Genomic DNA, 26,759 nt, shown 5'->3' with positions numbered 1-26,759 from the left:
CTGGGGCTGTGCTGGAGCTGAGCTGGGGCTGCACTGGGGCAGTGCTGGGGCAGTGCTGGGGCTGTGCTGGGGCTGAGCTGGGGCAGTGCTGGGGCTGCGCTGGGGCAGTGCTGGGGCTGTGCTGGGGCAGTGCTGGGGCTGAGCTGGGGCAGTGCTGGAGCTGAGCTGGGGCTGCGCTGGGGCTGTGCTGGGGCTGTGCTGGAGTTGAGCTGGGGCAGTGCTGGGGCTGCGCTGGGGCTGTGCTGGAGTTGAGCTGGGGCAGTGCTGGGGCTGCGCTGGGGCTGTGCTGGGGCTGTGGTGGAGTTGAGCTGGGGCAGTGCTGGGGCTGCGCTGGGGCTGTGCTGGGGATGTGCTGGGGATGTGCTGGGGCAGTGCTGGGGCTGTGCTGGAGCAGTGCTTGGGCAGTGCTGGGGTTGCGCTGGGGCTGCGCTGGGGCTATGCTGTGGTGGCGATGCTCCTTCTCCCCATCCCGCCCCTCCACACCACAGCACCCTGCCCGCAGTGCCCGTACGGAGCATGCGCCGTGGCCCCGGAACCTTTCTTCTCCGGAACCTTTCTGCCCCGCCCAGCTCCGGCCGCCGTTTGCCGCGGGGGGAAGATGGCGGCGCCGGTCGGTGAGGGGTCCCGCGCCTCGGAGCCCGGCGCCGCTCCCTACGGCAACTTCCCCAACTATTCGCGCTTCCACCCGCCCGAGGGACGAGTCGGCCTCCTGCCTGCCGGGCTCTTACGGAGCCTGTTCCCCGCAGCGACCCGCCCGCTGCTGGGGCTCGATGTGGGGTGCAACTCGGGGGTAAGCGGGGTGCTGAGGGGGGGCGGGCGCTGAGGCCTGGGCTGGGGGGAATCGGAGATCAAAGAACGGTGGGGTTGGGAGGGACCTTTAGAGCTCATCCAGTCCAACCCCCTGCAGAAGCAGCTCCCACCTAGGTCAGGTCACAGGAACGTGTCCAGGGGGGGTTGGGAACCTCCTGAGAAGGAGCCTCCACACCCTCCCTGGGCAGCCTGGGCCAGGGCTCCCTCAGCTCAGCACCAAAGGACTTGCTCCTCCTGGGCCAGGGGCACTTGCTGTGTCCCAGCCTGTGCCCATCACCCCTTGTCCTGCCACTGGCCACCCCAGCAAGGAAATGTCACCTCAGTCTCCTGACACCCACCCTTTATCAGACTCACAGCATGGTGGGGTTGGGAGGGACCTTTAGAGCTCATCCAGTGCAACCCCCTGCAGAAGCAGCTCCCACCTAGATCAGGGGGCACAGGAACGTGTCCAGGGGGCTGTTGAAGAGCTCCAAGGAAGGAGCCTCCACACCCTCCCTGGGCAGCCTGGGCCAGGGCTCCCTCAGCTCAGCAGTAAAACAGCTTTTTCCTTATGTTTAAAGGACCATTTTGTGTTCCAGCTTCATCCCATCACCCCTTGTCCTGTTGCTAGCTACTATAGAAATAAGGGATGTCCCAACCTTCTGACACCCACCATTTATGTACTTGTAACTCTTAATGAGCTCCCCCGTCAGTCTCCTCCAGACTAAGCCCCAGGGCCCTGCAGCCTTTCCTGGGAAGGCTTGAGGGGAGATCTGGAGTTTTGGGAGGTTGTGAGGAAAGGGGGTATTGGGGGACAATGCAGCATGTGGAAAAGACTGGGATGAGGCATTTGGTGTGGGGTGATGGGGTGGACTGGCAAGACTGGGGACACAAGGGCTTGGGAGGGGGAGAGTGGGATTGGGAGGACTGGGAAAGGCAGAGTTCCAAGGGAGTGAGGCAAACAGAGGAGAGGCAGGAGCTGGGTTGGTTGGTGTAGGGAGGCAGGTTGGAAAGGTGGGGAGGCAGCAGGGTGTTGGGGGCACTGGGGGAGGGGGGAGGCTGGGGCAAGCAGCGAGCTGGAGTGTTGGAGAGAAGACAAGGAAGGTTAGGGGAGGCACTGCCATGAGATACTGAGGTAGACTGAGAAAAGTGGATGGGGGCAGTGGCCTGGAGTGTTGGAAGCAATGGGGAAGGATGGGGGGAGAGCACTGAGCTGGGGGACTGGGAAGGAATGGAATGGCCTGGAACATCTGTGGTGTAGGGGTAGGAGTCTGGGATGGGGATGAGCAGTGGGAAAGACACAGTGTGAAAGCAGGACTTGGATGTAGCCTGAGACTGATGGAGAACAGGAGATCAGTGGTGTATGCAAAACTGGTTAATAATAAACTAAACATGAGGCAGCAACGTGGGCTCATGGGGAAGGGCCAATGGCAGCCTGGGGGGCATGAAGAGAGTGTGGGCAGCAGGGCGAGGGAGGTTGTGCTGCCCCTCTGCTGTGCCAGAGCTGGGGAGGCCTCAGCTGGAGTCCTGGGGCCAGTGCTGGGCTCCCCAGCTGCAGAGAGACAGGGATCTGCTGCAGAGAGGCCAGGGCAGGGCCAGCAAGATGCTCAGGGCACTGGAGCATCTTCCTTGTGAGGAAAGGCTGCAGGACCTGGGGCTGTTTAGTCTGGAGAAGAGGAGACTGAGGGGGGAATCTCAGTAATATTTACAAGTGTGTAAATGGTGGGTGTCAGGAGGCTGGGGCAGCACTTGTTGCATCCAGCAACAGGACAAGGGGTGATGGAAAGAAGCTGGAACACAAACAGTTGCACTTAAACATAAGGAGAAACTCTTTCCCTGTTTGAGTGAGGGAGCCCTGGCCCAGGCTGCCCAGGGAGGGTGTGGAGGCTCCTTCTCTGGAGGTTTCCAAACCCACCTGGACGTGTTCCTGTGCCCTCTGATTGAGAGGAACCTGCTTCTGCAGGGGGTTGCACTGGATGAGCTCTGAAGGTCCCTTCCAACCCTCACCACTCATTCTGTGATTTTATGATTCTATGAAACTACCTCCACAGATCTGCTGTGAGAGGAAGGTGATGGCAGGGGTGGGTTGGAGCTGGTTGTGTTGCTGAGAGTCTGTGGGTATGTCCTCTTTGCCACCAAAGCTTAAACCTGCAGTGCCCTGAGCTGCTGTGTCCTGTGCCCCAGAGAGCTGCTCTAAGGCCAGGGATCTGGGGTGTGTTGTGTAGTGAGTGTCATTTATACATGGGATAAGTGAAATCCTGGTCATGTGCTCTTGCAGATCTTGTGACAGAGGAGGTGAATCTCATAGAATTTCCCATTGTGAAAGTTCTTTCACTTGCTTTACCTAATTCTGCTTTTTTCTCACAACCCCTCAGTGTGCAGCTTTGCTCTGCTCTAATGAGAGCTGTCTGTGCCCCTCTGGTTTGTGCTGCTGCAGTGTGGGATGTAACTGCATGCAAGGATTTCTTGTCCAGATGGAGACTTTCTCAGTGTGTTAACTTAGCAAGAATTAATCACTCCTAATGAAATGGCATTCTGGCTGGGGACAAGAATCCTGCTGATTCTGTGGCTTCTTTTGTAGAATCATAGCAACACAGCGTGGTGGAGGGTGGAGAATACCCTTGGGTCCAACCATTCCCCCAGCACTGCCACCTCTCCCACTGACCCACAGCCCTCAGCACCTCACCCCACGGCTTTGGGGTCCCTCCAGGGCTGGGCACTGCCCCAGCTCCCTGGGCAGCCTGGCACAGGGCTGACACCCCTCTCAGGGAAACAGTTCTGCCTCAGCTCCAACCTCAACCTCCCCTGGGGCAACCCCAGCCCCTTTCCTCTTGTCCTGTCATTCATTACATCATTTTTGCCCTCAAAACTCCTCTAAACCCTCACTTTTTCTCTCAGAACTCCACCAAACCCCACTTTCCTCCCCAAAACTCCCTCAGGGAAAAAAGTTCTCTCTCAGCTCCAACCTCAACCGCCCCTGGAGTGACTTGAGGCTGTTTCCTCTTGTCCTGTCACTTGGGGGCAGAGACCAACCCCCAGCTCCTTGCAGCCTCCTGGCAGGGAGTGTCAGAGAGTGCTCCTGTCTCCCCTCAGCCTCCTCTTCTCCAGCCCCAACACCCCCATTCCCTCAGCCCCTCCCCAGCACCCTTGTGCTCCAGCCCCTTCCCCAGCTCAGTGCCCAGCTCTGGCCCCACTGCAGCCCCTCTTGTCTCTCAGGGAGGGGGGGACACAGCCCCCTACCAAGAGGTTTGACAGTCTGCATAATCTAAAGAACGATTCTGGATCCCTTTTCGGGTGAACTTGTAAAGCAGGTCAGGTAAAAGTGTTCTCAGCCCAGCTGTGAGATGCCGAGACTTTCACCACTAGAGGCCGGTGTCTGCACCGCAGCCGGTGTCCTTAGCGATCTCCTGGCACCTGCTTTAATGGGAGGTTAAAGTGCTCTGCATGGAGTGGCACTCTGTGAAAGGAGGTTCAAAGGGAGGCTCTCATGGTAACTACATTGTGCTGCAATGTAATGGTCAGGGAATGTCTTTTACTTTAGCACTAGCAAGATGAGTGTGTTACTCTGAGTTAGGCATTATAGAGTGTGTTATCCTGGCTGGTGATAAACTGCCCATGAGCAGCAATGTGGGCTCCGGGCAAGGAGCCAATGGCAGCCTGAGGGCATCGAGCAGAGTGTGGGCAGCAGGGCCAGGGAGCTTGTGCTGCCCCTCTGCTGTGCCAGAGCTGGGGAGGCCTCAGCTGGAGTCCTGGGGCCAGTGCTGGGCTTCCCAGCTGCAGAGAGACAGGGAAGTGCTGCAGAGAGGCCAGGGCAGGGCCAGCAAGATGCTGAGGGCACTGGAGCATCTTCCTTGTGAGGAAAGGCTGCAGGACCTGGGGCTGTTGAGTCTGGAGCAGAGGAGACTGAGGGGGGAGCTTATAAATCTTTACCAATATCTCACTGATGGGTGTCAGGAGGTTGGGACATCCCTTTTTTCTGTTGTAGCTGGCAACAGGACAAGGGGTGATGGGATGAAGCTGGAACACAAACAGTTCCACTGAAACATAAGGAGAAACTCTTTCCCTGTTTGAGTGAGGGAGCCCTGGCCCAGGCTGCCCAGGGAGGGTGTGGAGGCTCCTTCCTTGGAGCTCTTCAAGACCCCCCTGGACACATTCCTGTGTGACCTGACCTAGGTGGGAGCTGCTTCTGCAGGGGGTTGGACTGGATGAGCTCTAAAGGTCCCTCCCAACCCCACCATTCCATGATTCCATGATAGCTTTTTGAGCAAAGCCCCCAGTGAGGGTTATTATGGGTTTAGTTGCAATTTCTGGTTGACTTTCTGGTAGTCAGAGCTACAGTGATGCTTTTTGCTGCAGGAAGGAATGTTGTCAGTGAGCTATGGCTCAGAACTTTGAGAGCAAGCTCTGAGTTGGTGCCTGTCCCTTGCTGCTGAGGGGATGCTGTGTGCTTGCTGTGTGTCCATGAAGGCCCTGTGAACCCATCTTGTTTTCCTTTCTGCAGGAGCTGAGTGTGGCTCTGTACAGGCACCTCCTCGGCCTTCAGCAGAGCACAGACAGCCTGGCCCAGCCTGCAGCTGGAAAGGATCTGCACCTTCTGTGCTGTGACATTGACCCAGAGTTGATTGAGAGGGCTCAGCAGTGCAGCCCCTTTCCTACCTCCATGTCCTTTGCCAAGTTGGACATCATGGACCGCGGCGCCCGGGAGCGGCTCCTCGGCTCCTACCTGGCCCGTTTCGGCCGCTCCAGCTTTGACATCGTTTTCTGCATGTCTGTGACCATGTGGATCCACCTGAATCATGGGGACAGAGGCCTGCTGGAGTTCCTGTCCCTGCTGGCCTCTCTGTGCAGGTACCTGCTGATCGAGCCTCAGCCGTGGAAGTGCTACCGGGCGGCCGCGCGCCGCCTGCGCAGGCTGGGCAGGAACGACTTCGATCACTTCCGATCTCTGGAGATCAACGGGGACATGGCAGAGAGGATAACCCAGATCCTGAGCAGGGACTGTGCCATGGAGCTGGTGTGCTGCTTTGGGAGCACCAGCTGGGATAGGAGCCTCTTGCTGTTTAAGTTGAGTGGCTCGGGACACGAGGACAGGGCGTCGTCAGGACAGGAGCAGTGACTGACAAACCACCCCCTGCATGGGAAATGAGTGACCTTCTCAACCCCCAGTCACCTCTGAGAGCTGCTGAGTGACAGAGCCTGAGAGTGGGGATCAATGGCACAGGATCGAGTTGGAGGCCTGTGGCCAGTGGGATTCCACAGGGATGGGTTCTGGGGCCAGTCTGGTTCAACATCTTCATCAAGGACCTGGACAGAGGGACCCTCAGCAAGTTCCCTGCTGGAACCAAACTGGGAGCACTGGCTGATTCACCAGAGGCTGTGCTGCCAGTCAGAGGGATCTCAACCAGCTGGAGAGTTGGGCACAGAGGAACCTGCTGAGGTTCAACAAGGACAAGGGCAGAGTCCTGCAGCAGGTTGAGGAGGTTCTGCTCCCCCTCTGCTCTGCCCTGGGGAGGCCTCAGATGGAGTCCTGTATCTGGTTCTGGGCTCTCCAGCTCCAGAGGGACAGGGAGAGAGGCCAGTGCAGGGCTACCAAGATGCTCAGGGCACTGGCACATCATCCATATGAGGAAAGGCTGCAGGCCCTGGGGCTGTTTAGTCTGGAGGAGACTGAGGAGGTATCTCCCTAATATCTGTAAGTTTCTCAATGGTGGGTGTCAGGGGGTTGGGGCAGCACTTTTTTCTATGACATCTAACAACAGGACAAGGGGTGATGGGATGAAGCTGGAACACAGAAAGTTCCATTTAAACATAAGGAAAGACTTTCAGTGTTTGAGTGAGGGAGCCCTGGCCCAGGCTGCCCAGGGAGGGTGTGGAGGCTCCTTCCTTGGAGCTCTTCAAGACCCTCCTGGACACGTTCCTGTATGACCTGATCTAGGTGGGAGCTGCTTCTGCAGGGGGGTTGGGCTGGATGAGCTTTAAAGGTCACTTCTAACCCCACCCTTCCATGATTCTTTGATTTCCTAGGAGAGGAGGTGCTTGCTGTTTACAGAGGCAGATCTAGGAATTCCTAAATCCCAAGTGAGAGCAGACTTTGACCTCCCCAGGCAGTTTCAGGCAAGTAATGTCTCTGTGAGTTTATCTTTTCCCTATTTTCCATCTGTAGATTGCAGTGGCAGTTTTAACCTGCCTCTAGGTTCTGAGGTTGCTGTTCCTAGAAAGTGCTCTTGAGATCAAAGTTGCTACATATGTGCCTTCTGTATGTACCAAGGGTATTCCCTGCAAGAAGAGAGAACATGTCCTTTTCTTTGCCCCTGGAGCTTTGCATTTAAAGAGGCAGCTTCTGCTGACCTGTGTGATGCACTGCTCTGATTGTTGTCATCTTTTCAGGACAAAATACTCTTAGAAAACACATCACCTGGTTTTACCTGGTTGTGAACAAGTGAGTTGGGTCATTGCAGAGGGTTTCTGGTTGAGAGGTTTCACAGAGAAGTGGTAGATGCACCATCACTGGAAACAAAGTCAGCTTGGATGGGGCTCTGAGCAACCTCATCCAATTGAAGATGTCCCTGCTTATGGCTGGAGGGACTTAAAGGACCATGAAATGTCCTTCCCAAACCATTCTGGGATGCTGTGACACTGGTCAGGCTCTGATCAATGCAGCTTTGCAGATGGGGCTTGCCTGGACTGTGCAGTAGTGTGAGCTTGCTGTGTGTGAGGGGTTTCTCTGGGAGGCTGTTCAAGTGTGTAACAGTGTTCTGTAACAACATGCTGGAAATAAAAATAACTTCAGTTTCATCCTAAATCTTGTGTTGGGTTTTTAATCTTTATTCACAGTGTTTTCAGCAGCCCCAGGTAGCTGAGCTTAGAATGTTGTATTTACAGGCTTCAATGAGGCTTTGGTAAGCTTGCAGTTTGCTAGGGTTCAAGTATCACAACTCTTCAAGGGTTGTGGCTTGTTTTTTTCCCCTCAGTGAAATCCAGGAAGGAAGAAAGTGAACAAAATGTGTGATTTTAACTTCACTTTCCTTGCCTCACCATCCCTGCCAGCTTTGGTTCGTACACAGTGGCTCTGTTGGCTTTGATGGGAAGCAGCAATTGCACTCCTGCAGCGTTATCTAAACAGTTTAAAAGCTCCCTTGGGTCGACTGTGACACACAGTGGGAGAAAATGAAAGGCTCCCCTGAATTCCTGTGTCCTGCCCTTCCTTGCTGTGCAGGTGACAGGGAAGCCCATGTGTGTGCCATAAGCATGGAGGAGGGTTTCTCCTTCCTAGCAGCTCTCCTGCCCTGCTCAGCCTGTGTTCAAGGGCACAGAGCAGCTTGAAGTGTTTTTTCCTTTCTGTTTTCCTGGGACTTCCTTGTTACTTATTCCTGCAGTGATGGGGGAGGGAAGGAAGAAAACCAAACTCCAGCCAAGCTTTGATTTCCTGCACAGTGGGCTCAGGTGGAGGAGTGAAGTGTGTGAGTGTTGTGCTGGGCACAGCCTTCTGGAGGAGAAACTGCTGGGAGCTGTGGACAGAGGTGTGGAAATTCTGTGTGTGTGTCCCATCAAGGGACTGAGCAGGGTCACAGAAAGGCTCTGAGGTGGTTCACAGTGCAGCTTCCAGTGTCTTGCTATGCAGGAGATACTTGAGACTCCTCCTGGGAGTCCTGAGCACTCTTGGTGCCTGACAGTTGTGCCTTCCCTGGAGGAGGTGGCTGCTGCTTTTCTCAGAGATGACTTTTTAAGTCTGGGCTTCCTGTCACAGAGTCTCAAGGGCTGGAAGGGAGCTGGGAAGCTCATCCAGTGCAGCCCCCTGCCAGAGCAGCAGCACCCAGAGCAGGGCACACAGGGACTCATCCAGCTGGGGTTGGGATGTCTCCAGAGCAGGAGCCTCCACAGCCCATCTGGGCAGCCCCTGCCAGTGCTCCCTCACCTCAACAGGGAACAAATTCTGCCTTGTGTGTCTCTGGAACCTCTGATGTTGCAGCTTGTGCCTGTTGCCCCTTGTCCCATCATTGGCCATCCCTGAGCACAGCCTGGCTCCAGCCTCCTGACACTGTCCCTGTGGGAGTGAAGGGAGAACCAATTGTCATGTGCTTTCCTGAGGGTCCACCCAAGTGCCCGATCTCTCTTGCAGCCTATATGTGACACTGATCACTTTGCTAATTAAGCACCTCATCTGACATGGTACTGTGTGGGTAAGGTGTTGCTTGGCCTCTGCTGTCCTTCTCCTTGGCTGCTCTTCCCTCTCTGTGCAGCTGGTGGCGCCGGAGCATCGCACAACCTGCAGCCTTGTCCCTTGGGATGTTTCTGTTGGGTTGTGTCAGTTGCTGGTTTGTTTGAAGTATTTCTAAAATAGACCTGGACTTACCAGTTCAGTACTTCAGTTTAAAGGGGTGAACAGGATTTCTTGCCTTTCCTTTCCCTCCAGAGTTTTACACACTTGCCTATGAAAGATTTCCTGGAGGACTGCTAGGAAGGTTGACAACACAGTTCCACCCAGGAGACATCTCCTGCACCCATCTAGAATGACCTTCCCCATCCAACAGCCTGTGTGTTCTGTTCCTGATGCACTGAGTGATAGATCAGTATCTGCCTGGGGGATTTTTCTGGACTGGTGCTTCTTGAAAGATTGGTTTTCCCCTCTCTTTTTTTTCCCCCCAGCCTTTCTGTGCTGGCCATGTACAGACCTGCCAACAGGCCCAGTGTGTGTGTAACAGTGTGATGTCTTCTTATCTGTGCTATTAAATTGCTAATATCAGTATGTCCCACTGCCTCAGAAATGGCTGAGCTCCAGAACAAGCTCTGTGGCACAGCAGTGGGTTTTGTTTCTGGACCTTTGGCTTTTGCCCCAAATACAGTTCAAGATGGTGTCAACACAAACCTCTCTGCAGTTTCTGGCATAGTAAGGAGCTCAAAATACAGTCAGTCCTTTAATGATAAAAAGAATCATCTCTTCTTCTTTCAGCTTGCTGCTTTGGCCTGCCAGGAAGCTGTCTGGTGATGAGAAAGGTGGAACCCAGCTCCATGGCACAGCGACAGAGGACAGCCTGTGGATCTCAGCTGCAGTGCTCCAGTAAGGTTCTGGACATTCTCTTACTTACATACTCCCCCTGCACTGTCCAGTGTGGCTCAGAGCTGTTCCCAGCTCTCCTGAAGACAGGAGAGAATGAAAGTAAAGCTGAGGGCTGAACCCAACACTTCCTGTTGCTGAGATCACTTTGCACAGTTGGTTGGTAACTGCTCATCCTGCAGCTGGTGAAATGCAGCTGCCCCTGGCTTGTGTGGGTCCTGGGGGTGCTTTCCCTTGCAGGGCTCATGGTACTTGGGTTAAGGGAAGATGCAAGTTTCCTGTGTGTGTAGAAGGAGGGCTGTGCTCCCACTGCTGGGCTGGGAGCTGCTGTGTGGGTCCTGTAGCTGTCCTGCTCCTCTCATGTGCCACCTTATGTATGTGTGCACTGGAAGGTTAGTTAAGAGATCCAGCTTGCTCTTTCCTACCCTTAAAGCTCCAACCCTATGGTTGTTTACAGGAGCCTGCTAAATCCAACACCTGCACAGGGCACTTCCAAACAGACCCAAACCACTGCAGAGCACTGTGATGGGACTGTCCAGCTGCTGCCCTGCTCTGACCCAGCAGCACAGGAGGAGTCCCCAGGTGAGGGCTTTGTCAGGTTCCCCTGCTCTGTGGTTTGTGATTGTTGCTGGGCTCCATCAGACCTTGCCTCAGTTTTTCTGTTGGTGAAGTGAGCTTGATAACCACCCAGCACTGTGCTGCCTTCTGCTGTGGGCTGTGTGTTTGCACAGCACTTTCAAGAATGACAAATACTGATGAGCTGAGCTGTATCCCCAGCTGTGAGCTATGCCATTGCTCACACTAACCACTGCAGCCACTTCACACAGTAATTAGGTACCATACCTTCAAAGTGTTCTGACTAATTAAGTCTCATGCCACTGCTGTGGGCAAGTTGCAGGTAACTATCCCCCTTCCTTGGTTGGAAAAATGTAAGCAGAGGAGGTGAAGCATGTAGTGTTGTGTAAGCTAGCATCAAATCTGGGGCTGAGAGCTTGGGGATTCCACCTTCTGGATGATCTGCAGTTGCTCCCAGTCGTTGTGTAGGAGGTAAGATTTAGATGGAGTCAGTGAAAGGCCTATCTCACAGAATCTCAGGGGCTGGAAGGGACCTGCAAAGCTCAGCCAGTGCAACCCCCCTGCCAGAGCAGCAGCACCTAGAGCAGGGCACACAGGAATTTGAGTTACTCATTATGTTTCTTAACTTCAACTCCTACTTCTGCTAAGAGACAGTTTGCTGTCTCCTGGATTCTTGTGATGGATGAGTACAGGGGATGCAGCCAGTGGGGAAAGCTTTGCTGTGTAAGTTTTGTGCAGCAGCAGCAATGTTCTTAGTTTCATGTTGACAGCTGCCAGAGCAAATGACTGCTGTGAGCACCCATCTCCCTGCTGCCTGCTTCCCTCCCCAGGCATGCAGCTGCTGCCAGCCCTTGCAGACGCTGTTCTGCAGCATTTTTAAATGGTGACATGGTTTAAAAACGTTTTAATTCAACTTGCCCCAGCCCAAAGAGTGGAGGAGTCGACTTTGGGGACTGAGAGTTGGCAGCAACATGTCTGCTCCCACAAGCAGCTTCCTCTAGCTGGAAAAGCAGCAGCCTGTCACCACAAGCTTGTGGCAGAAGCTGCAGATTCTTGGGTTTCCTTTGCTCAGCTGGGGGCAGGTTGAAGCTTGTTTTTTTTTTCCTGGCACTTTGCTGCCTGTGAATTAAATGAGAACAGGGAGAGGTGTCAGCCCATGGAAAGATGGGCATCTGCTTCTGGCAGCTTGGACACCTGGGAAAAGAACAGCCACAAACCAAAGCAAATGATGTCTTTTCTCTACCAGGTGCCAGCAGTTCACTTCATAGGCTCACAGAACAGTGGGGTTGGGAGGGACCTTTAGAGCTCATCCAGTGCAACCCCCCTGCCAAAGCAGCTCCCACCTAGATCAGGTCACACAGGAACGTGTCCAGGGGGGTCTTGAAGAGCTCCAAGGAAGGAGCCTCCACACCCTCCCTGGGCAGCCTGGGCCAGGGCTCCCTCACTCAAACAGGGAAAGAGTTTCTCCTTATGTTTAAATGGAACTGTTTGTGTTCCAGCTTCATCCCATCACCCCTTGTCCTGGCACTGGATACAACAGAAAAAACAAGTGCTGCCCCAAGCTCCTGACACCCACCAGGGAGATATTTGTAACTATTAGTGAGATCCCCCCTCAGTCTCCTCTTACCTGAACAGCCCCAGGGCTGCAGCCTTTCCTCCTCACACACATGTTCCATCCCTCAGCATCTTGCTGGTCCTGCCCTGGCCTCTCTGCAGCACTTCCCTGTCTCTCTGCAGCTGGGGAGCCCAGCACTGGCCCCAGGACTCCAGCTGAGGCCTCCCCAGCTCTGGCAGAGCAGAGGGGCAGCACAACCTCCCTGGCCCTGCTGCCCACACTCTCTTCATGCCCCCCAGGCTGCCATTGGCTCCTTGCCCACCAGCCCACGTTGCTGCCCCACGTTCCCTTTGCTGCCCCCCAGCACTGCCAGGGCCCTGTCCCACAGCTGCTCTCCAGCAGCTCACCCCCAGCCTGGGCTGCTGCTGGGGTTTTTCCTCCTCAGCTGCAGGACTCTGCACTTGTCCTTGTTGAACCTCAGGAGGTTTCTCTGTGCCCAGCTCTCAAGCTGGTTGAGATATTGCTGAATGGCAGCACAGCCTCTGGTGGAGGCAAGGACTTGTCTTGTTTTGATTTGTTAGGTGAGGAAACTGAGCCCTTTGACAGAGCTGGGGGAGGGGGCTTGGTGGGAAAAGGAACCACAAATCCAAGGTGTGAGTTTGAGGTTCACTCTGGACATGAGCTGAAGGCTGATCCTGTTTGGTCTTGTCACAGATGAGGAGGGTTTGTTGGGTTGGGGGAGGTCAGAGGGGATCAAAAAGATGAGCTGTTCACTCCCTTGTGCCCCCCTGGTTATGGAAATGGCTGTGGCTTTGGGGTTTCTTGGCAGGCACCTCAGTTTTCTCATCTCAGGTTTGATGCCTAGGCAAGAGGGGCCTCTCTGAGTCTCCAAGGCTTAGGTGCTGTCTCTGGGCCTAGTGGAGAAGCTGATAGGTAGGTGAGTGGTTTGTGTGGGAAGTTTGTCTGGTTACTGGGCTCCTTCTTTAGCCTTCAGGGTTTCTTTGCAGGCACCTCAGTTTTCTCATTGGAGTCTCCCATGTTCATGTGAGTGGGAGGTTTAGGCCTTTGCACAAAGTGCTGTGGAGCTCCATGGGCAGGGGCCTTGCCACCAGTTCCCTCACCAGCTTGGATTTAGTCCTGTGGGAGTGTCCTTGTTCCCTCAGAGCTGGGTTACCCACTGTGTTTGGACCCTGAAGGGGCCTTGAGTTCAAAGAAGAAAGCTTGGGGCTATTATCTGAGGTTGGGATAAGATTGTAATGATGTGACAGGAACTGATAGTGCTCAGGTCTGGAAGATTTCTGTTCCAGGTGGGGCAGTGTGGAATTCCTTCTGAGCTTGTCAGGGGCTGGCTGCAGAACTTGGGTGAGCTGCTCCTCTCCTGGGACCTGTGAACTTGCACTCCTTATTCCACTGGGAAGCATGACCTGACACCTGGTGTGATGAGCTCTGGAGTGAGTATGAAATGCTCTGCAGACCTGATCTGTTAGGACCAGACAACCAGCTGTGAATCAGACTTATCAAATGCTTATTATCAGCTGCCTGGGTTTTTACCCTTGCAAGGCTTTGCAAGAGAGCCCCAGCAGCCTGGGATCCTTCCCACAGCAGCTTGACTGAGCAGAAGGTCTTATTTTGAGTAATAATGTTCTCAAAGTAGCAGAGCTTTCTGAACTCACTGCAGTGTGGAGACTTTGCTGTGAAGCACAGAAGGCAAAGGGAGGGATCTTACTCATGTTTTCATCATAAAACACCCTTTAGATAAGTGCCTTTGTAACTGATGAAACCCTCCCTTCATCTAAGTAGTATATGGCAGGACAAAGATTAGATATGGCACTGCAGATCCTCTTCTCTGTGTCCTGGTGTGGAGTGCTTCAGGAGTCCATCATCATTCATTCAGGTTTACTGTTGCACTAGCAAGTTCTGCATCTGCCACGTGAGTGACAAGGATTTGGTTAGAGCTGAGTGTGAGGATCGTGTCCCTCCTTGGCCTTTGCAGTTCCCCTCCACCCTTGGGGTCAACCCAGATCCTCTGAAGTTTGTGAAACACACAGAAGCTGCTGAAATGCAGCTTTGTTACCCCAGCAGCTGAAATCCAGGAGCAGTCATGCTGCAACAGGCCTGCCCTGCTGTGAGAGAACACGCTGCAGGATGACACATCAAAAGAGAAGGGCAGCTCCTGCAGAGATCAAAAGGAAGCAGGCAGGGCGGCTCCTGGCTGGCCCTGACACTGCTCATCTCCTTCTCTGTGTCCCTTTAATCTCAGTTACCTCCTAGGAGATCACAGTTCCAAGCATGTGAGATGGTGGTGGGAAAAGCTCCTCTGTGAAGTGGCCAATGTGGGGGAACAGACCCTTGGTTGGATTCCCTTAGCCCTTCTGAGGAAAGCATGGAAGAGAGCAAAGGTGTTAATGTGCCATTCTCATACATCCAGCATCTCTGTGTCCCATCAGAGCAGGTGACACAGCGTGAGCAGAAAAGGGTGCTGGGGAGCTGGATATGAGCTGCCCTGTGTGGAGTCTTGGCATCACCTTGAATCGAAGCTGCAGCTCCAGGGCTGTGTCAGTGCTGGGCCCCTCACTCACTGCCACAGAGACACTGAGGGGCTGCAGCTCAAGGGCTGTGCTCAGTGCTGGGCCCCTCACTCACTGCCACAGGGACACTGAGGGGCTGCAGCGTGGCCAGAGCCAGCACAGAGCTGGGGAAGGGGCTGGAGCACAAGGGGCTGGGGAGGGGCTGAGGGAATGGGGGTGTTGAGTCTGGAGAAGAGGAGGCTGAGGGGAGCCAGGAGCCCTCTCTGACACTCCCTGACAGGAGGCTGCAGGGAGCTGGGGGTCAGTCTCTGCTCCTGAGGGACAGGCCAAGAGGAAAGGGGCTGGAGCTGCCCCAGGGGAGGTTGAGGTTGGAGCTGAGGCAGAACTGTTTCCCTGAGAGGGGTGTCAGCCCCTGTGCCAGGCTGCCCAGGGAACTGGGGCAGTGCCCAGCCCTGGAGCTATTTAAAAGACACACAAATGGTGTGCTGAGGGCCATGGGTGAGTGATGGGCCTGGCAGTGTGAGGTGAGGGGTTGGACTCTGATAAAGGTCTTTTCCACCTGTAAGGATGCCATGATTCTGTGATGAGTCTCTCCCTGGAGGTCAGACCTGCTGTGACTGCAGTGCCTCGGTGGTGGCAGGGCAGGAGGTCTCTGGGGTACCCCTGTGTTATGTCAGGGGTTGGATCTCCTTGCTATGAGTGCAGGGAGGCAAGGGAATCAGCAGGTCAGTGTTTGAAGGTTGGGAAGGCTTTTCAGGAATGTGTGGTGGTTGTTTTGCAGGGCTCTGGGATCCCCTGGTGCTGCATTCCCTGGACATTCCAAGCCTGAGCAGTGCTGGCTCCTGTTGTCCAGAGTAGGGCAGATGCTGAAGGATTTATTGTCCTCCAGCCCCTGGAGCAGGACCTGCAGTGCATTCCTTACTGACTCAGCTTGACTTCTAACTCCACAGCTTAACCATTACTTAACCAGGTGTTGCTTAGTCCTTTCCTCAAAATACCCACAGCTGTTGCTTGGGATGAATGGCTCCTTTGGTTTGCCCTGGATCACTTCTGAGCCCACTGCAGATCACCTCTGTGGGCAACTTTGTCCTTGGGTCAGGGCAGCTAAAGACAAGGTGAAAAAGCACCTTTTCTACTTTCCCTCAACCAGCCAAAATGGTGTGGCCTCTTCCATGGCAGCTTGTGTGGTGCTGAGGACAAGCACTGCCCTTGTGGAAAGGCCCTAAGAGGTGTTGAGCCTGAAAGCACTGGAGTGTGTAATGAAGCATTCAGATCCTGCCTGAAGGGCCATGGGGAAGGGGAATGGATCTCCCAGCAGTGGTGAGACTTGTTGCTGCTTTGGCAAGGAGGGAGGATGGAAAGGAGAGTAAATGTGGATGAGACTTGGGAATCAGATCAGACCTTCCCAGTGGTTCTTCCTGGCCTTTGTATTTGTGAGCTCTTTTCTCTTGAGGATCATGCTGAAAGCAGGAATCTCATCTGACCTTGAATAACATCAGTGCAAAACTGCTGTGGGGAGATTCACAAGGCCAGAGGATGCATTTACCTGAGCTGTAGGTTGAAGAACAGAGTGATGCAAAGCTATAACAGGCCTGTGCTAGGCCTTACTCTCCCCTGGTGCAAGTTTCCCAGGTGACTAGTGTCCCAAACACTCATCTTTGCCTTTGGGGGAGGTGGAGAGCAGAGAGCTGCTGCTTCTCCGTGTTCTCTCTTGATCTGCGTTTCTGGCTGGTGCTGTCAGCAGCACGCTGGCTCTGCTCTCTGCCAGGGCTGCAGGTCCTGGCTCGTGCCTGTTCCCTGCTCTCTCTGTGTGTGTCTCAGGGCTTTTTCCAAAGACCAGCTTCAGCTGGTTTGTGTGAAGTGCTGACTTCAGACCTTGTGCAGAGTGTGACTCAGAAGGGCAGAGGTTTAGGGGAGAGGGAGGAAAGTGTTTTTGAGGAGTTGTAAGCTATAAACTACAGCAAACAGTGTTGGTAGAGGTGTTCTGGTTCCCTTCCAGGTTCCAAAGGAAGAGTATTAAAGATTTACAAAGAGCTGGCACAGCTGCAAGGCAAAAGAATGCTTTGTTGAGTGTGTAAATGCTCATAAAACCACCAGTAAACCCCATGTTGTGTACACACAGGTGTGTGTGTGTGTGGAGACAGGGAGGAGAGAAGGTACCTGGAGGTTTCCAGAGAGCCTCACGTTTCCTGTAGCAGTACATTGGTGATGGTCACAGAGTCTTGTTCAACATCTTCATCAAGGACCTGGATGAGGGGACAGAGGGACCCTCAGCAAGTTCCCTGCTGGCACCAAACTGGGAGCACTGGCTGATTCCCCAGAGGCTGAGCTGCCAGTCAGTGAGAGCTGGGCAGGCTGAGAGTTGGGCACAGAGGAACCTCCTGAGGTTCAACAAGGACAAGGGCAGAGTCCTGCAGCTGGGAAGGAACAACCCCCTGCACCAGGACAGGCTGGGGGTGACCTGCTGGAGAGCAGCTCTGCAGAGACAGACCTGGGAGTGCTGGGTGATAATAAACTGACCAGGAGCAGCAACATGACATCATGGCCAAGAAGCCAGTGGCAGCCTTGGGGGCATCAAGCAGAGTGTGGCCAGCAGGTCAAGGGAGGTCGTGCTGCCCCTCTGCTCTGCCATAGCTGGGGAGGCCTCAGCTGGAGTCCTGTGTCCAGTTCTGGGCTCCCCAGCTGCAGAGAGACAGGGATCTGCTGCAGAGGCCAGGGCAGGGCCAGCAAGATGCTCAGGGCACTGGAGCATCTTTCATAGGAGGAAAGGCTGCAGGACCTGGGGCTGTTGAGTCTGGAGCAGAGGAGAATGAGGGGGGAGCTCATTAATCTTTACCAATATCTCACTGGTGGGTGTCAGGAGGTTGGGACATCCCTTTTTTCTGTTGTATCCAGCAACAGGACAAGGGGTGATGGGATGAAGCTGGAACACAAACATAAGGAGAAACTCTTTCCCTGTTTGAGTGAGGGAGCCCTGGCCCAGGCTGCCCAGGGAGGGTGTGGAGGCTCCTTCCTTGGAGCTCTTCAAGACCCCCCTGGACACGTTCCTGTGTGACCTGATCTAGGTGGGAGCTGCTTCTGCAGGGGGTTGCACTGGATGAGCTGTAAAGCTCCCTCCCAACCCCACCATTCCATGATTCCATGGTGTCATTGGGGGAGCAGCTCATTGATGTAGAACCTGGCTGCTTTCAACTCCCTGCTTTGGGGTCCAGGGCAGGTGGGTGCACTGAGCCCACATTGCAGCTCCTGTGTAATGTCCTGTGTGAGGAGTGTGACTGCCTTGGACTGTTACAGAGCAGAGCCCACAGGGGCCATGGGATCTGTTGGAGGTCGTGGTGAGTGGCTCCCCCCGGTTCCTGTCGCTGTGCATCTGTGATGACACGTGGCACAAGCAGGAATGTGGCTGTGGTAAGGTGGGAGAATGGCCCATTTCACCCCATCACAGGAGCTGCTTTGCATGTGCACCTGCTGTGGGGCTGAGGCACCTGCACCCTGCTGACACATCAGGAACTGAGTGGGCAGCAAAGATGGCAAAGGGCAGGTTGGTTCGAGCCTGAAGGGCTGGAGGAAAGGGACAAGAGATGAGCTGTTGCTGATACAGCCCAGAAACTGGGCATCTCACATATGGGAGAGCCTCCTCACCTCCCTTACGTTGGCATTTCCTTGCCAAGCCGTCAGGGAAGGAACCTGTCAGACAATGTGCTGATGTGGGAGCTTTGAAGCCTGCAACATTTGCCTCCTGCGCAAAAGCCAACGAAAGTAGGTTGGAGCCGTCTGGGCAGCTCGCAGCAGCTCCCCCCCCTGGGCCAGCGACGCCGGGAGATCAGAGCTCAGCAGAGGCACAAAGGGAAGCGCCAGGCGGGGCCCACAGCTGCAAACAATGCTGACACAGCCCTCGGGGGCTGGGCCCGGCCTCGGAGTTGCCTCTCGATTCTCCTTTCCCAGCCAGGTGGAAAGAGAAGCCTGAGCTGGCTGAGTCTGCCCGGGTTCCTCAGCCCAAGGGCTGTCTGCCGGCCCCCCTCGCTCTGCTCACTCAGAGCAGCATTTGCATGGAGTGAGGGACATGGATGTGAGTGCTGGGAGGCTGCTTCTCCCCCAGCACACCCAGCTAAAGCTGGTGTTGTCCTTTTAGGGATACCAAAGTCACTCCTGGCCTTTCTGTCACAGAACCTCAGAGTCTCAAGGGCTGGGAGGGAGCTGGGAAGCTCATCCAGTGCAGCCCCCTGCCAGAGCAGCAGCACCCAGAGCAGGGCACACAGGGACTCATCCAGCTGGGGTTGGGATGTCTCCAGAGCAGGAGCCTCCACAGCCCATCTGGGCAGCCCCTGCCAGTGCCCCCTCACCTCAGCAGGGAACAAGTTCTGCCATGTGTGTCTCTGGAACCTCTGATGTTGCAGCTTGTGCCCGTTGCCCCTTGTCCCATCATTGGCCATCCCTGAGCACAGCCTGGCTCCAGCCTCCTGACACTTGTGAACATGACTGAGCTCAGCCCTCAGGCTCCTCTTCTCCAAGCTGCAGAGCCCCAGCTCCCTCAGCCTTTCATCAGAAGGGAGATGCTCCACTCCTGTCCTCCCCTGGCATGGTTCATGGAGCAGAATCAGACACTATTACTGACTCCAATACACTCCTGTGGGTCCAGGAAAGCTCTCACCAGTGTCTGAGACCTGTAAAGGAGCTTTTGGAGGGCTGCTTCAGACATTGCCAGCAGGAGCTGTATCAATGCAAGGGTCAGGCTCAGTGGGTGAGCTCTGCATCCAAAGACCTGCTGAGTGCTGTGGCTGTTTGGATTCAGGTGGCACAGCTGGAGCAGTGTGTTAGAGCAATAAAGGCCAGCTGTGAAACCTAGATCCACATCTGAAACTGGGTTTGGATCTCACTGCAGACTAAACCAATGTGATTCTGCAAGGCTTCTGAGATAGTAACCACTGAGAGCAGAGGCAGCCATGGACATAGACACTGGATGTCTCTGTGCTGCTCTGCAAGAAGCAGCTGTTGGTTGTGAAAATGGAGAAAAGAATTAGAGTGATTCTGTTCCCAAAGCATAGGATTTGAGTAAAGAACAAGGAAATGCTGCCAGCCTGTTCCACCCCCACCTGCAGCAAATGGGAAGCAAAGAAAACCAGGAGAGTAAAGTGAATTGGAGCTGAGCTACCACACTGAGGATCTGCTTCAGTGAAGTTAGTGATGTGCAGGATTAGCTCAGCTTCTCGTGGCTCTAATGCTAAAACCACCTGGTTGGGCAGCACAAAGTCACTGTGAGGGGAAATGCTTTTGTCTATCTTAGCAGCTGAGGGTGCAATGGGTGTCTGATACTGCTGAAGGGAATTCACTGCAGGGCAATGTGGGGCTGTTCTGCCCCTCAACCAACAGCCAGGACCTGCCCCAAGCATTCTGCTTTTCTTGCAGCCAGCCAAGCCTCTCCTCCAGGTTTCCAGTTTAAGTGGTGGCATTGCTTAGGGTTGAGTGTCCCAGCGTGTTGCAGACGAGCAGTGGGGTCAGAGGTGCTTCCACACACATTAGATGGGGGTGTGTGTGCAGGTGAAGAGATGCCAGTGCAGCCTGGGATGCTGCATTCACGTACAGAGGTCGTGCCTGGGCCTGGCAGCCCTTGCACATTCACTGGTCTGGGCAGTGTTTGCTCCCTGGAGTCTGTTTTATCTTAAACAACACTATGTGAATTGCTCTCTGCTTGATGTTAACTGAGAAACAGGAGCATTAAGAGGTAAGCACAGAGGGAGCAGGGTAGGATCTGTAAGTCATCCAAGACTCCATGTCAAAACATCCCCACCCCATTCCTTGCATGGCTGGGATGGTTTGTAAAACACCCAGACTTCTCAGTAAATTGCAGAGGAATTGGCACAAAAGTCACTCTCCAAGGGGCCCTGTCCAGCTCCCACAAATCCCCAGGGAGCTCAGCCCCCCTGTGCTGCTGCAGCCAACACTCACTGGAGTTCTGCTTGTTCTGCCCTGGGTGAAGCTGGCAGAGCAGGGGCAGATGCCAGTGCTTTTTTAGCAGCATAAATCAGGAGCAAGGTGGTGATGTGCAGTTTGAGAACAGGCAGGCTCAGGTTAGGTTTAATCTACCAGCTCTGCAGCACCCTCAGCACTTGGCTGGTGCCAACAGCTCTGTCCTCAGCCCTGCTTCAGTTACAAACCTACAGTCCATCTCAGAACTCTGGTGACAGCAGGGTTTGGGGAGGCTCAGAAGCAACAGAAGTCTGTGTGTGCTGGGGCAAGCACAGCCAGACACTGCTGGGGGTTGTTTCCTTTGCTTGAGTGAAGAATTAAGGTTGGGGGATCTTTGCTGCTTGAGGGGGGCAGCAGGATTGGGATGGCTCAGCCTGCTTTAGGAAGGAGCTTCAAGTGCTGACCCTTGCCAGAAGCAGGGGGTGAAGCCAAGAGACAATTCCCAGTTGTGAGCCAGGTTTTAACCAGTGGCTGTTGCAGTCAGGGGCTGCTTTATGAACCCCAAGACAGAGCCCTGAATTGTTTGTAACATCACTTATAGTCTCATGAAGGACCATGAGACATCCAGCAAAGTGGAAGCTCATGTTTCTGCCTCACAGTGGGGCATTTTGTATTGAAATTCAGTGCTGCCCACCACCTGAACCCTCTGCCTTGCTCCAGCTGGGATGGCCCCAGCACCTGGGAGGAAAGTCAGGGGCTTTCCTCTGGATGCTGCTTGTTGGCCTGGGCAAGGTGTGTTGTATAAGCTGCAGAGCACGCTGCTCATGTGGGCGAGTCCTCCAGGGAGAACTGAATTCAGTGCTCAGGTCAGAACATGTCCCATAGATGTTTGTGGCCAGGAGTATGAGCTGGCTGCCCTGGAAGCTGCCAGACAGATGCAGGCCTCCTACAGCCAGAGACTCACCTTGGTGTGCTCAAAACTGTCACAGAGGCTGAACAGCCATCCCTTGGTGGGAGCAAAGGGCTTGTTCTGGTGCTAGCTTGGGTCTGGCTCCTAAGAGGGGTAAATATGTTACATGCTGCTGTGTTTCAGGCTTCCCCTGGGCAAATGCAAGGCTGAATGAAGTTCAGGATTTCTTTAGTGCCTGCTTTAAAGGGAGAAGGTGTTTGTTGTGCTTTGCCTTGTCTGTAAGCCTTTGGGGTCCCAGGTTTTGAGTGTTTTCTGTTGTTGTTGGGCTTGAACTTGGAACTAGGACAGCAGCTGACTTCAGGAAATGGAACTTCAAACAATGTCACCCCCTGGGAGAGCTGCTACTGGGGGGACAAGTTGGTGCAGCATTGCTGACCAGTGAAGTTACACAGGCTTCTCCACAGGCAAGTGCTAAGGGAATGCTGGATTTACAGCCAGCTGTAGGGCTGGAGTAGATCTGCAGCTGTGGATCTGAATTAGTGTGATTTTACTCCTTGTCTTTTGTTTCTACCCTCTGCAAAAGATGCAAAAGGCTCCAAATCAGCATTCTCAGGTCTTTAGTGGTTGGTGTCTTTCAGCCCTACTGCACTTATCCTGCACAAGGCAGCTGACAGATCACTTTGGTATGTGATAAGGCTCTGGAAGAGATGAAAGCCAAGCCACAGATGGTTTAGATTCCCCTTTTTATGTGTGAACCTCTTTCCTCTATGTGTGTTGCTGAGGTAGCTCAAAAGGCCCATCCTCTGTTGAGTAGCCAGGGAGGGTCTTGGTGTTGCATTGGGATGTTACCAGCCTGAGAAATGTTGGAGGCAAAGGAGATTTGGGGACTCATGGAGTTAATCTCCAGCAGGTAAAGCTGGGCACATGGGTGGTAGGGAGCTGAGAAATGTGCAGGTCAGCTGTGCTAATGCTCAAAACCAGCCAGGCCTGTGTCTGTGTTCCTCAGGGCTCAGTGCTGGGGCCTGTTCTGTTCAACATCATCAATCATCTGCACGAGGGGATCAGTGCACCCTCAGCCAGTGTGCAGGTGACACCAAGCTGGGTGTGAGTGTAGGTCTGTGTGGGGGCAGGAAGGGGCTGCAGAGGGCCCTGGGCAGGCTGGAGCCATGGGCTGAGGGCAATGGGCTGAGGTTGCCCCAGGGCAAGTGCTGGGTCCTGCCCTTGAGCCACCCCGAGGCCAGGCAGCTCCAGGCTGGGGCAGAGGGGCTGGAAACTGCTGCAGGGAAAGGGCCTGGGGGGGTTGGTGCCAGGGGCTGAGCAGCAGCCAGCAGCGTGCCCAGGGGGGCAAGAAGGCCAAGGGCAGCCTGGCTGGGCTCAGCAGTGGGGTGGCAGCAGGAGCAGGGCAGGGATTGTCCCCTGTGCTGGGCCCTGGGGAGGCTGCAGCTCCAGGGCTGTGTCAGTGCTGGGCCCCTCACTCACTGCCACAGGGACACTGAGGGGCTGCAGCGTGGCCACAGCCCCTGGGACGTGGGTTTGAGGGGGAAAAGTGGGGTTGTAGTGAACTTCTGAGGCAAAAAGTTGGGATTTCATGGAATTTTGAGGGAAAAAGTAGGTTTTTGATGGTGAACTCCCTGCCAGGAGGCTGCAGGGAGCTGGGGGTCAATCTCTGCTGCCAAGTGACAGCACAAGAGGAAAGGGGCTGGAGCTGCCCCAGGGGAGGTTGAGGCTGGAGCTGAGGCAGAACTGTTTCCCTGAGAGGGGTGTCAGCCCTGTGCCAGGCTGCCCAGGGAGCTGGGGCAGTGCCCAGCCCTGGAGGGACCCCAAAGCCGTGGGGTGAGGTGCTGAGGGGTCAGTGCTGGGCTGGGCAGGGGGAGGTATGTGGGTGGGCTCCATGAGCTCAAAGGGCTTTTCCCCCACCAGAATGATTCCATGAACAGAAATTGGGCCCCAGTGGCACCATCCCCTCTTTGCCCAAGGGGGGTGGGGGCTGGGTGAGTCTCACAGAGGGGTGCTTTGGGCAGAGGGGCCGCTGTGCCCTGCACGATGCCCATCAGGACACACTCAGCTCACTCTGACCCTGTCCCAGTTCCCAGCCCCGTTTCCCTCCTGCGTCAGAGCCCCCCTGCTCCCCCCCATGATGAGTCACAGCTGGGATTCCTCAGCTCTGAAGTGGTTCCTTCTCCTTCCCCCTCTGTCCCCTCCTCCCCAGGTGCTGAGCTTTTTTTCCAGAGCCTTCAACGAAGGGTGTGTGCCTGAGATCTCAAACACACGCAGGCCCTGGCAGGAACCCGCTCAGCACCCTTGCCATTAGCTTATGAATACCTGGCCCTTTGCCACGGGGATCCTGCCAGGTCTCTGAGCACTTAGACCTGCTGAGCTCTGGGCTTTTGCTGCTCTCACCAAGTCATTGCTTTGCAGAGAGGGACAGTTTTAATCTCCTGTCAGCATCAGCCATGTTTTCGCACTGGCTTGGCCTGCTGTGCCATCCTGGTTCCCACGGCTCCAGCCTCCCAGGGGCCTGTGCTGGGAGGGGTGGAGAGGTGAGCAGGGAGCTGGGCTGCCTTGGCCTTGTGTGTGACTCAGCTCATCAACCTGCAAGCTCAAATATTCTCACACTGGGCACTGCCCCAGCTCAGCCAGACCCCTCCGTGCACCTTGGCTTGGTGCTGCGTCAGGCCTGGAGGCTGCCTGGGCTTATCTGTGCACTGGGGGGATCTGTTGGGCTGGGAGGGAGCACAGCTGGGCAGTCTGGGCACAAAGCATCTGCATTTCCTGAGGCTGGGCAGATGCCATGTGTTGGGCTTCTTCCACCTCCTCAAATGTCACATGTCCAGAGCTGGGGAAGGGGCTGGAGCACAAGGGGCTGGGCAGGGGCTGAGGGAATGGGGGTGTTGAGGCTGGAGAAGAGGAGCCTGAGGGGAGACAGGAGCCCTTTCTGACACTCCCTGCCAGGAGGTTGTGGCTGGGGGAAGGTTGGGCTCAGCTCCTGAGGGACAGGACAAGAGGAAAGGGGCTGGAGTTGCCCCAGGGGAGGTTGAGGCTGGAGCTGAGGCAGAACTGTTTCCCTGAGAGGGGTGTCAGCCCTGTGCCAGGCTGCCCAGGGAGCTGGGGCAGTGCCCAGCCCTGGAGGGACCCCAAAGCCGTGGGGTGAGGTGCTGAGGGGTCAGTGCTGGGCTGGGCAGGGTGAGGGCAGGGCTGGGACTGCAGCAGCTTCAGGGGCTTTACCAACCAGGATGGTTCTGTGACATGTGCTGTGAGTTCTTGGTGAGGATGATGAGGGATGTGACTTGTTCCAGTAGCCACGCTTAAAAGCCAGCAGAGGTGATATTGTAGCTGAGACTTCAGCATGACCACTCAGGTACTGACAACAAGCTCAACCCCAGTGACAGGCTCTGGCTGCTGCTACCTGCAGGAGTGGAAGGGAGCAGGTCCTCTGTGCCAGCAGTGCCTGCTAGCAGGGTGAAGTCCCCAGCCCAAGCTCTGCAGCCCATGCCATGATGTGTCTCAGCCTCTGTGCAGAGCAAAAGTGATGGGCAGGGGGGAAGTTGTAAGTGGCCTCTGACCAATGTGAGCTTGGGGTGCCTGAAGCCTGGTGCTCACAGACCCAGCTGCAAAGCCTCAGCCCTGGCCACTAGTAATATTGTGCTTTCCTTTGGTTGCTCAGCAAGATGGACACCAGCTCATGCACAGCTGTCCTTGGCATCATGGCTGGGGACAGACTGGCCTTTCCAAGCCTCCATGAACACTTGGAAGAGGAGCATCCCCATCTGTGCTGAGACCTGATGGACGTCCCACAGGCCCCAGTCCACACTCCCCTGCTGCCAGACAGTGTCCTACGTGGCTCTGTGTGCAGAGCTGCTTCTCCCAGTGCTCTTCCCTCTGCCTCTTACCCTGGATCCTCAGAGACTCCCACTGGGTTGCTGTGTAGCAGGAATGCTGTGGGCACAGAGGGGAGAGCAGCTCAGGAGGTGCTGGGAAGTGGTTTTGACTCATTCCAGGGAAGGAGACCTTGGGCCCCCACACGCTGCCCCACACCAGGGCTCTGTCCTCCTGCAGGGCTGTGCAGGAGTAAAGGTGGGCAAAAGGCAAATGGCTGAACACTGCCATGTTCTTTCAGATGAGTTTTCCTCCAGGCCTGTGGCTAAGCAGGAATCTGGGCTGGGTGGAGAGTGTGGTGAAGCAGCTGCTGCCTGGAGTCGCTGCTGTGCCTGGAGGCAGAGGCGTGGGACCTGCTGGCACTCCCAGCCTGCCAGCCCAGGGCAGTGAGCTGACACAACTCCCCTGGCATCTGTCCTGCTCTAAGCAGGGCTGTTGGCAGGCAGGTACCAAACCTTGGCAGCACAACAAGGGAATGCTGGTTTCTCTGCAAGCCTTGGGCTGGTTGTGTCGGGGCTGTGGCGTGAGGAGCGACCTGGGCAGCAGCGGGGCCAGGACACAGCACTGTGGGGCTGGGGGCTCAACTCCTGGCTGGGGAGCACTGTGGGGCTGGGGGCTCAGCCCCTGGCTGGGTCTCTCCTGGCTGGGGAGCACTGTGGGGCTGGGGGCTCAGCCCCTGTCCTGGGTCCCTCCTGGCTGGGGAGCACTGTGGGGCTGGGGCTGGGGGCTCAGCCCCTGCCCTGGGTCCCTCCTGGCTGGGGAGCACTGTGGGGCTGGGGGCTCAGCCCCTGTCCTGGGTCCCTCCTGGCTGGGGAGCACTGTGGGGCTGGGGCTGGCAGCTCAGACCCTGTCCTGGGTCTCTCCTGGCTGGGGAGCACTGTGGGGCTGGGGGCTCAGCCCCTGTCTTGGCTCCCTCCTGTCTGGGGAGCACTGTGGGGCTGGGACTAGGGGCTCAGCCCCTGTCCTGGGTCCCTCCTGGCTGGGGAGCACTGTGGGGCTGGGGGCTCAGCCCCTGTCCTGGGTCTCTCCTGGCTGGGGAGCACTGTGGGGCTGGGGCTGGGGGCTCAGACCCTGTCCTGGGTCCCTCCTGGCTGGGGAGCACTGTGGGGCTGAGGCTGGGGGCTCAGACCCTGTCCTGGGTCTCTCCTGGATGGGGAACACTGTGGGGCTGGGACTAGGGGCTCAGCCTATGTCCTGGGTCTCTCCTGGCTGGGGAGCACTGTGGGGCTGGGTTGGCAGCTCAGCCCCTGTCCTGGGTCCCTCCTGGCTGGGGAGCACTGTGGGGCTGAGGCTGGGGGCTCAGCCCCTGTCCTGGGTCTCTCCTGGCTGGGGAGCACTGTGGGGCTGGGTTGGCAGCTCAGCCTCTGTCCTGGGTCCCTCCTGGCTGGGACACCCATCTTGGGTTGGTCTGTGGGGTTTGTCCTTAGTCTGGAGGCACCAAGTGATGGGCTGAGCGTGTCCCTCATTCCTCCTCTCACCTGGGGCAGTGGAGCTGTGAGATGTGGTACCAGGACAAAGAGCCAGTGGGCTGGAAGGCTGCCAGCCCTGTTGCACCCTGGTTTT

The 26,759-nt window shown here is 55.7% G+C and overlaps 1 protein-coding gene across 5 annotated transcripts in view; it reads left to right on the top strand.

Moving 5' to 3' along the window:
- Positions 1-580: 580 nt before the first annotated feature.
- Positions 581-26,759, top strand: part of BCDIN3D (BCDIN3 domain containing RNA methyltransferase) — a 67,644-nt gene continuing 41,465 nt past the window's right edge. For 2 of the 5 annotated variants that reach the window (XR_009820447.1, XR_009820446.1), the window contains exons 1-4: positions 581-790; positions 5,291-5,637; positions 9,740-9,847; positions 10,302-10,426. Coding sequence is in view for 1 of the 5 variants with exons in the window: in XM_062015624.1 (XP_061871608.1) it covers positions 599-790; positions 5,291-5,905 (807 nt within the window). In the remaining 4 variants the exon portion in view is untranslated. Of the gene's footprint in view, positions 791-5,290; positions 7,557-9,739; positions 9,848-10,301; positions 10,427-26,759 lie in introns of those variants that run through there. The other 3 variants (XR_009820449.1, XR_009820448.1, XM_062015624.1) reach the window with 3 other exon arrangements.

Source organism: Colius striatus, chromosome 26, assembly GCF_028858725.1.
Source record: "Colius striatus isolate bColStr4 chromosome 26, bColStr4.1.hap1, whole genome shotgun sequence".
NCBI lineage: Eukaryota > Metazoa > Chordata > Aves > Coliiformes > Coliidae > Colius > Colius striatus.
The sequence above is the reverse complement of the archived record's forward strand: the minus strand, read 5'-3'. Positions and strand labels throughout refer to the sequence as shown.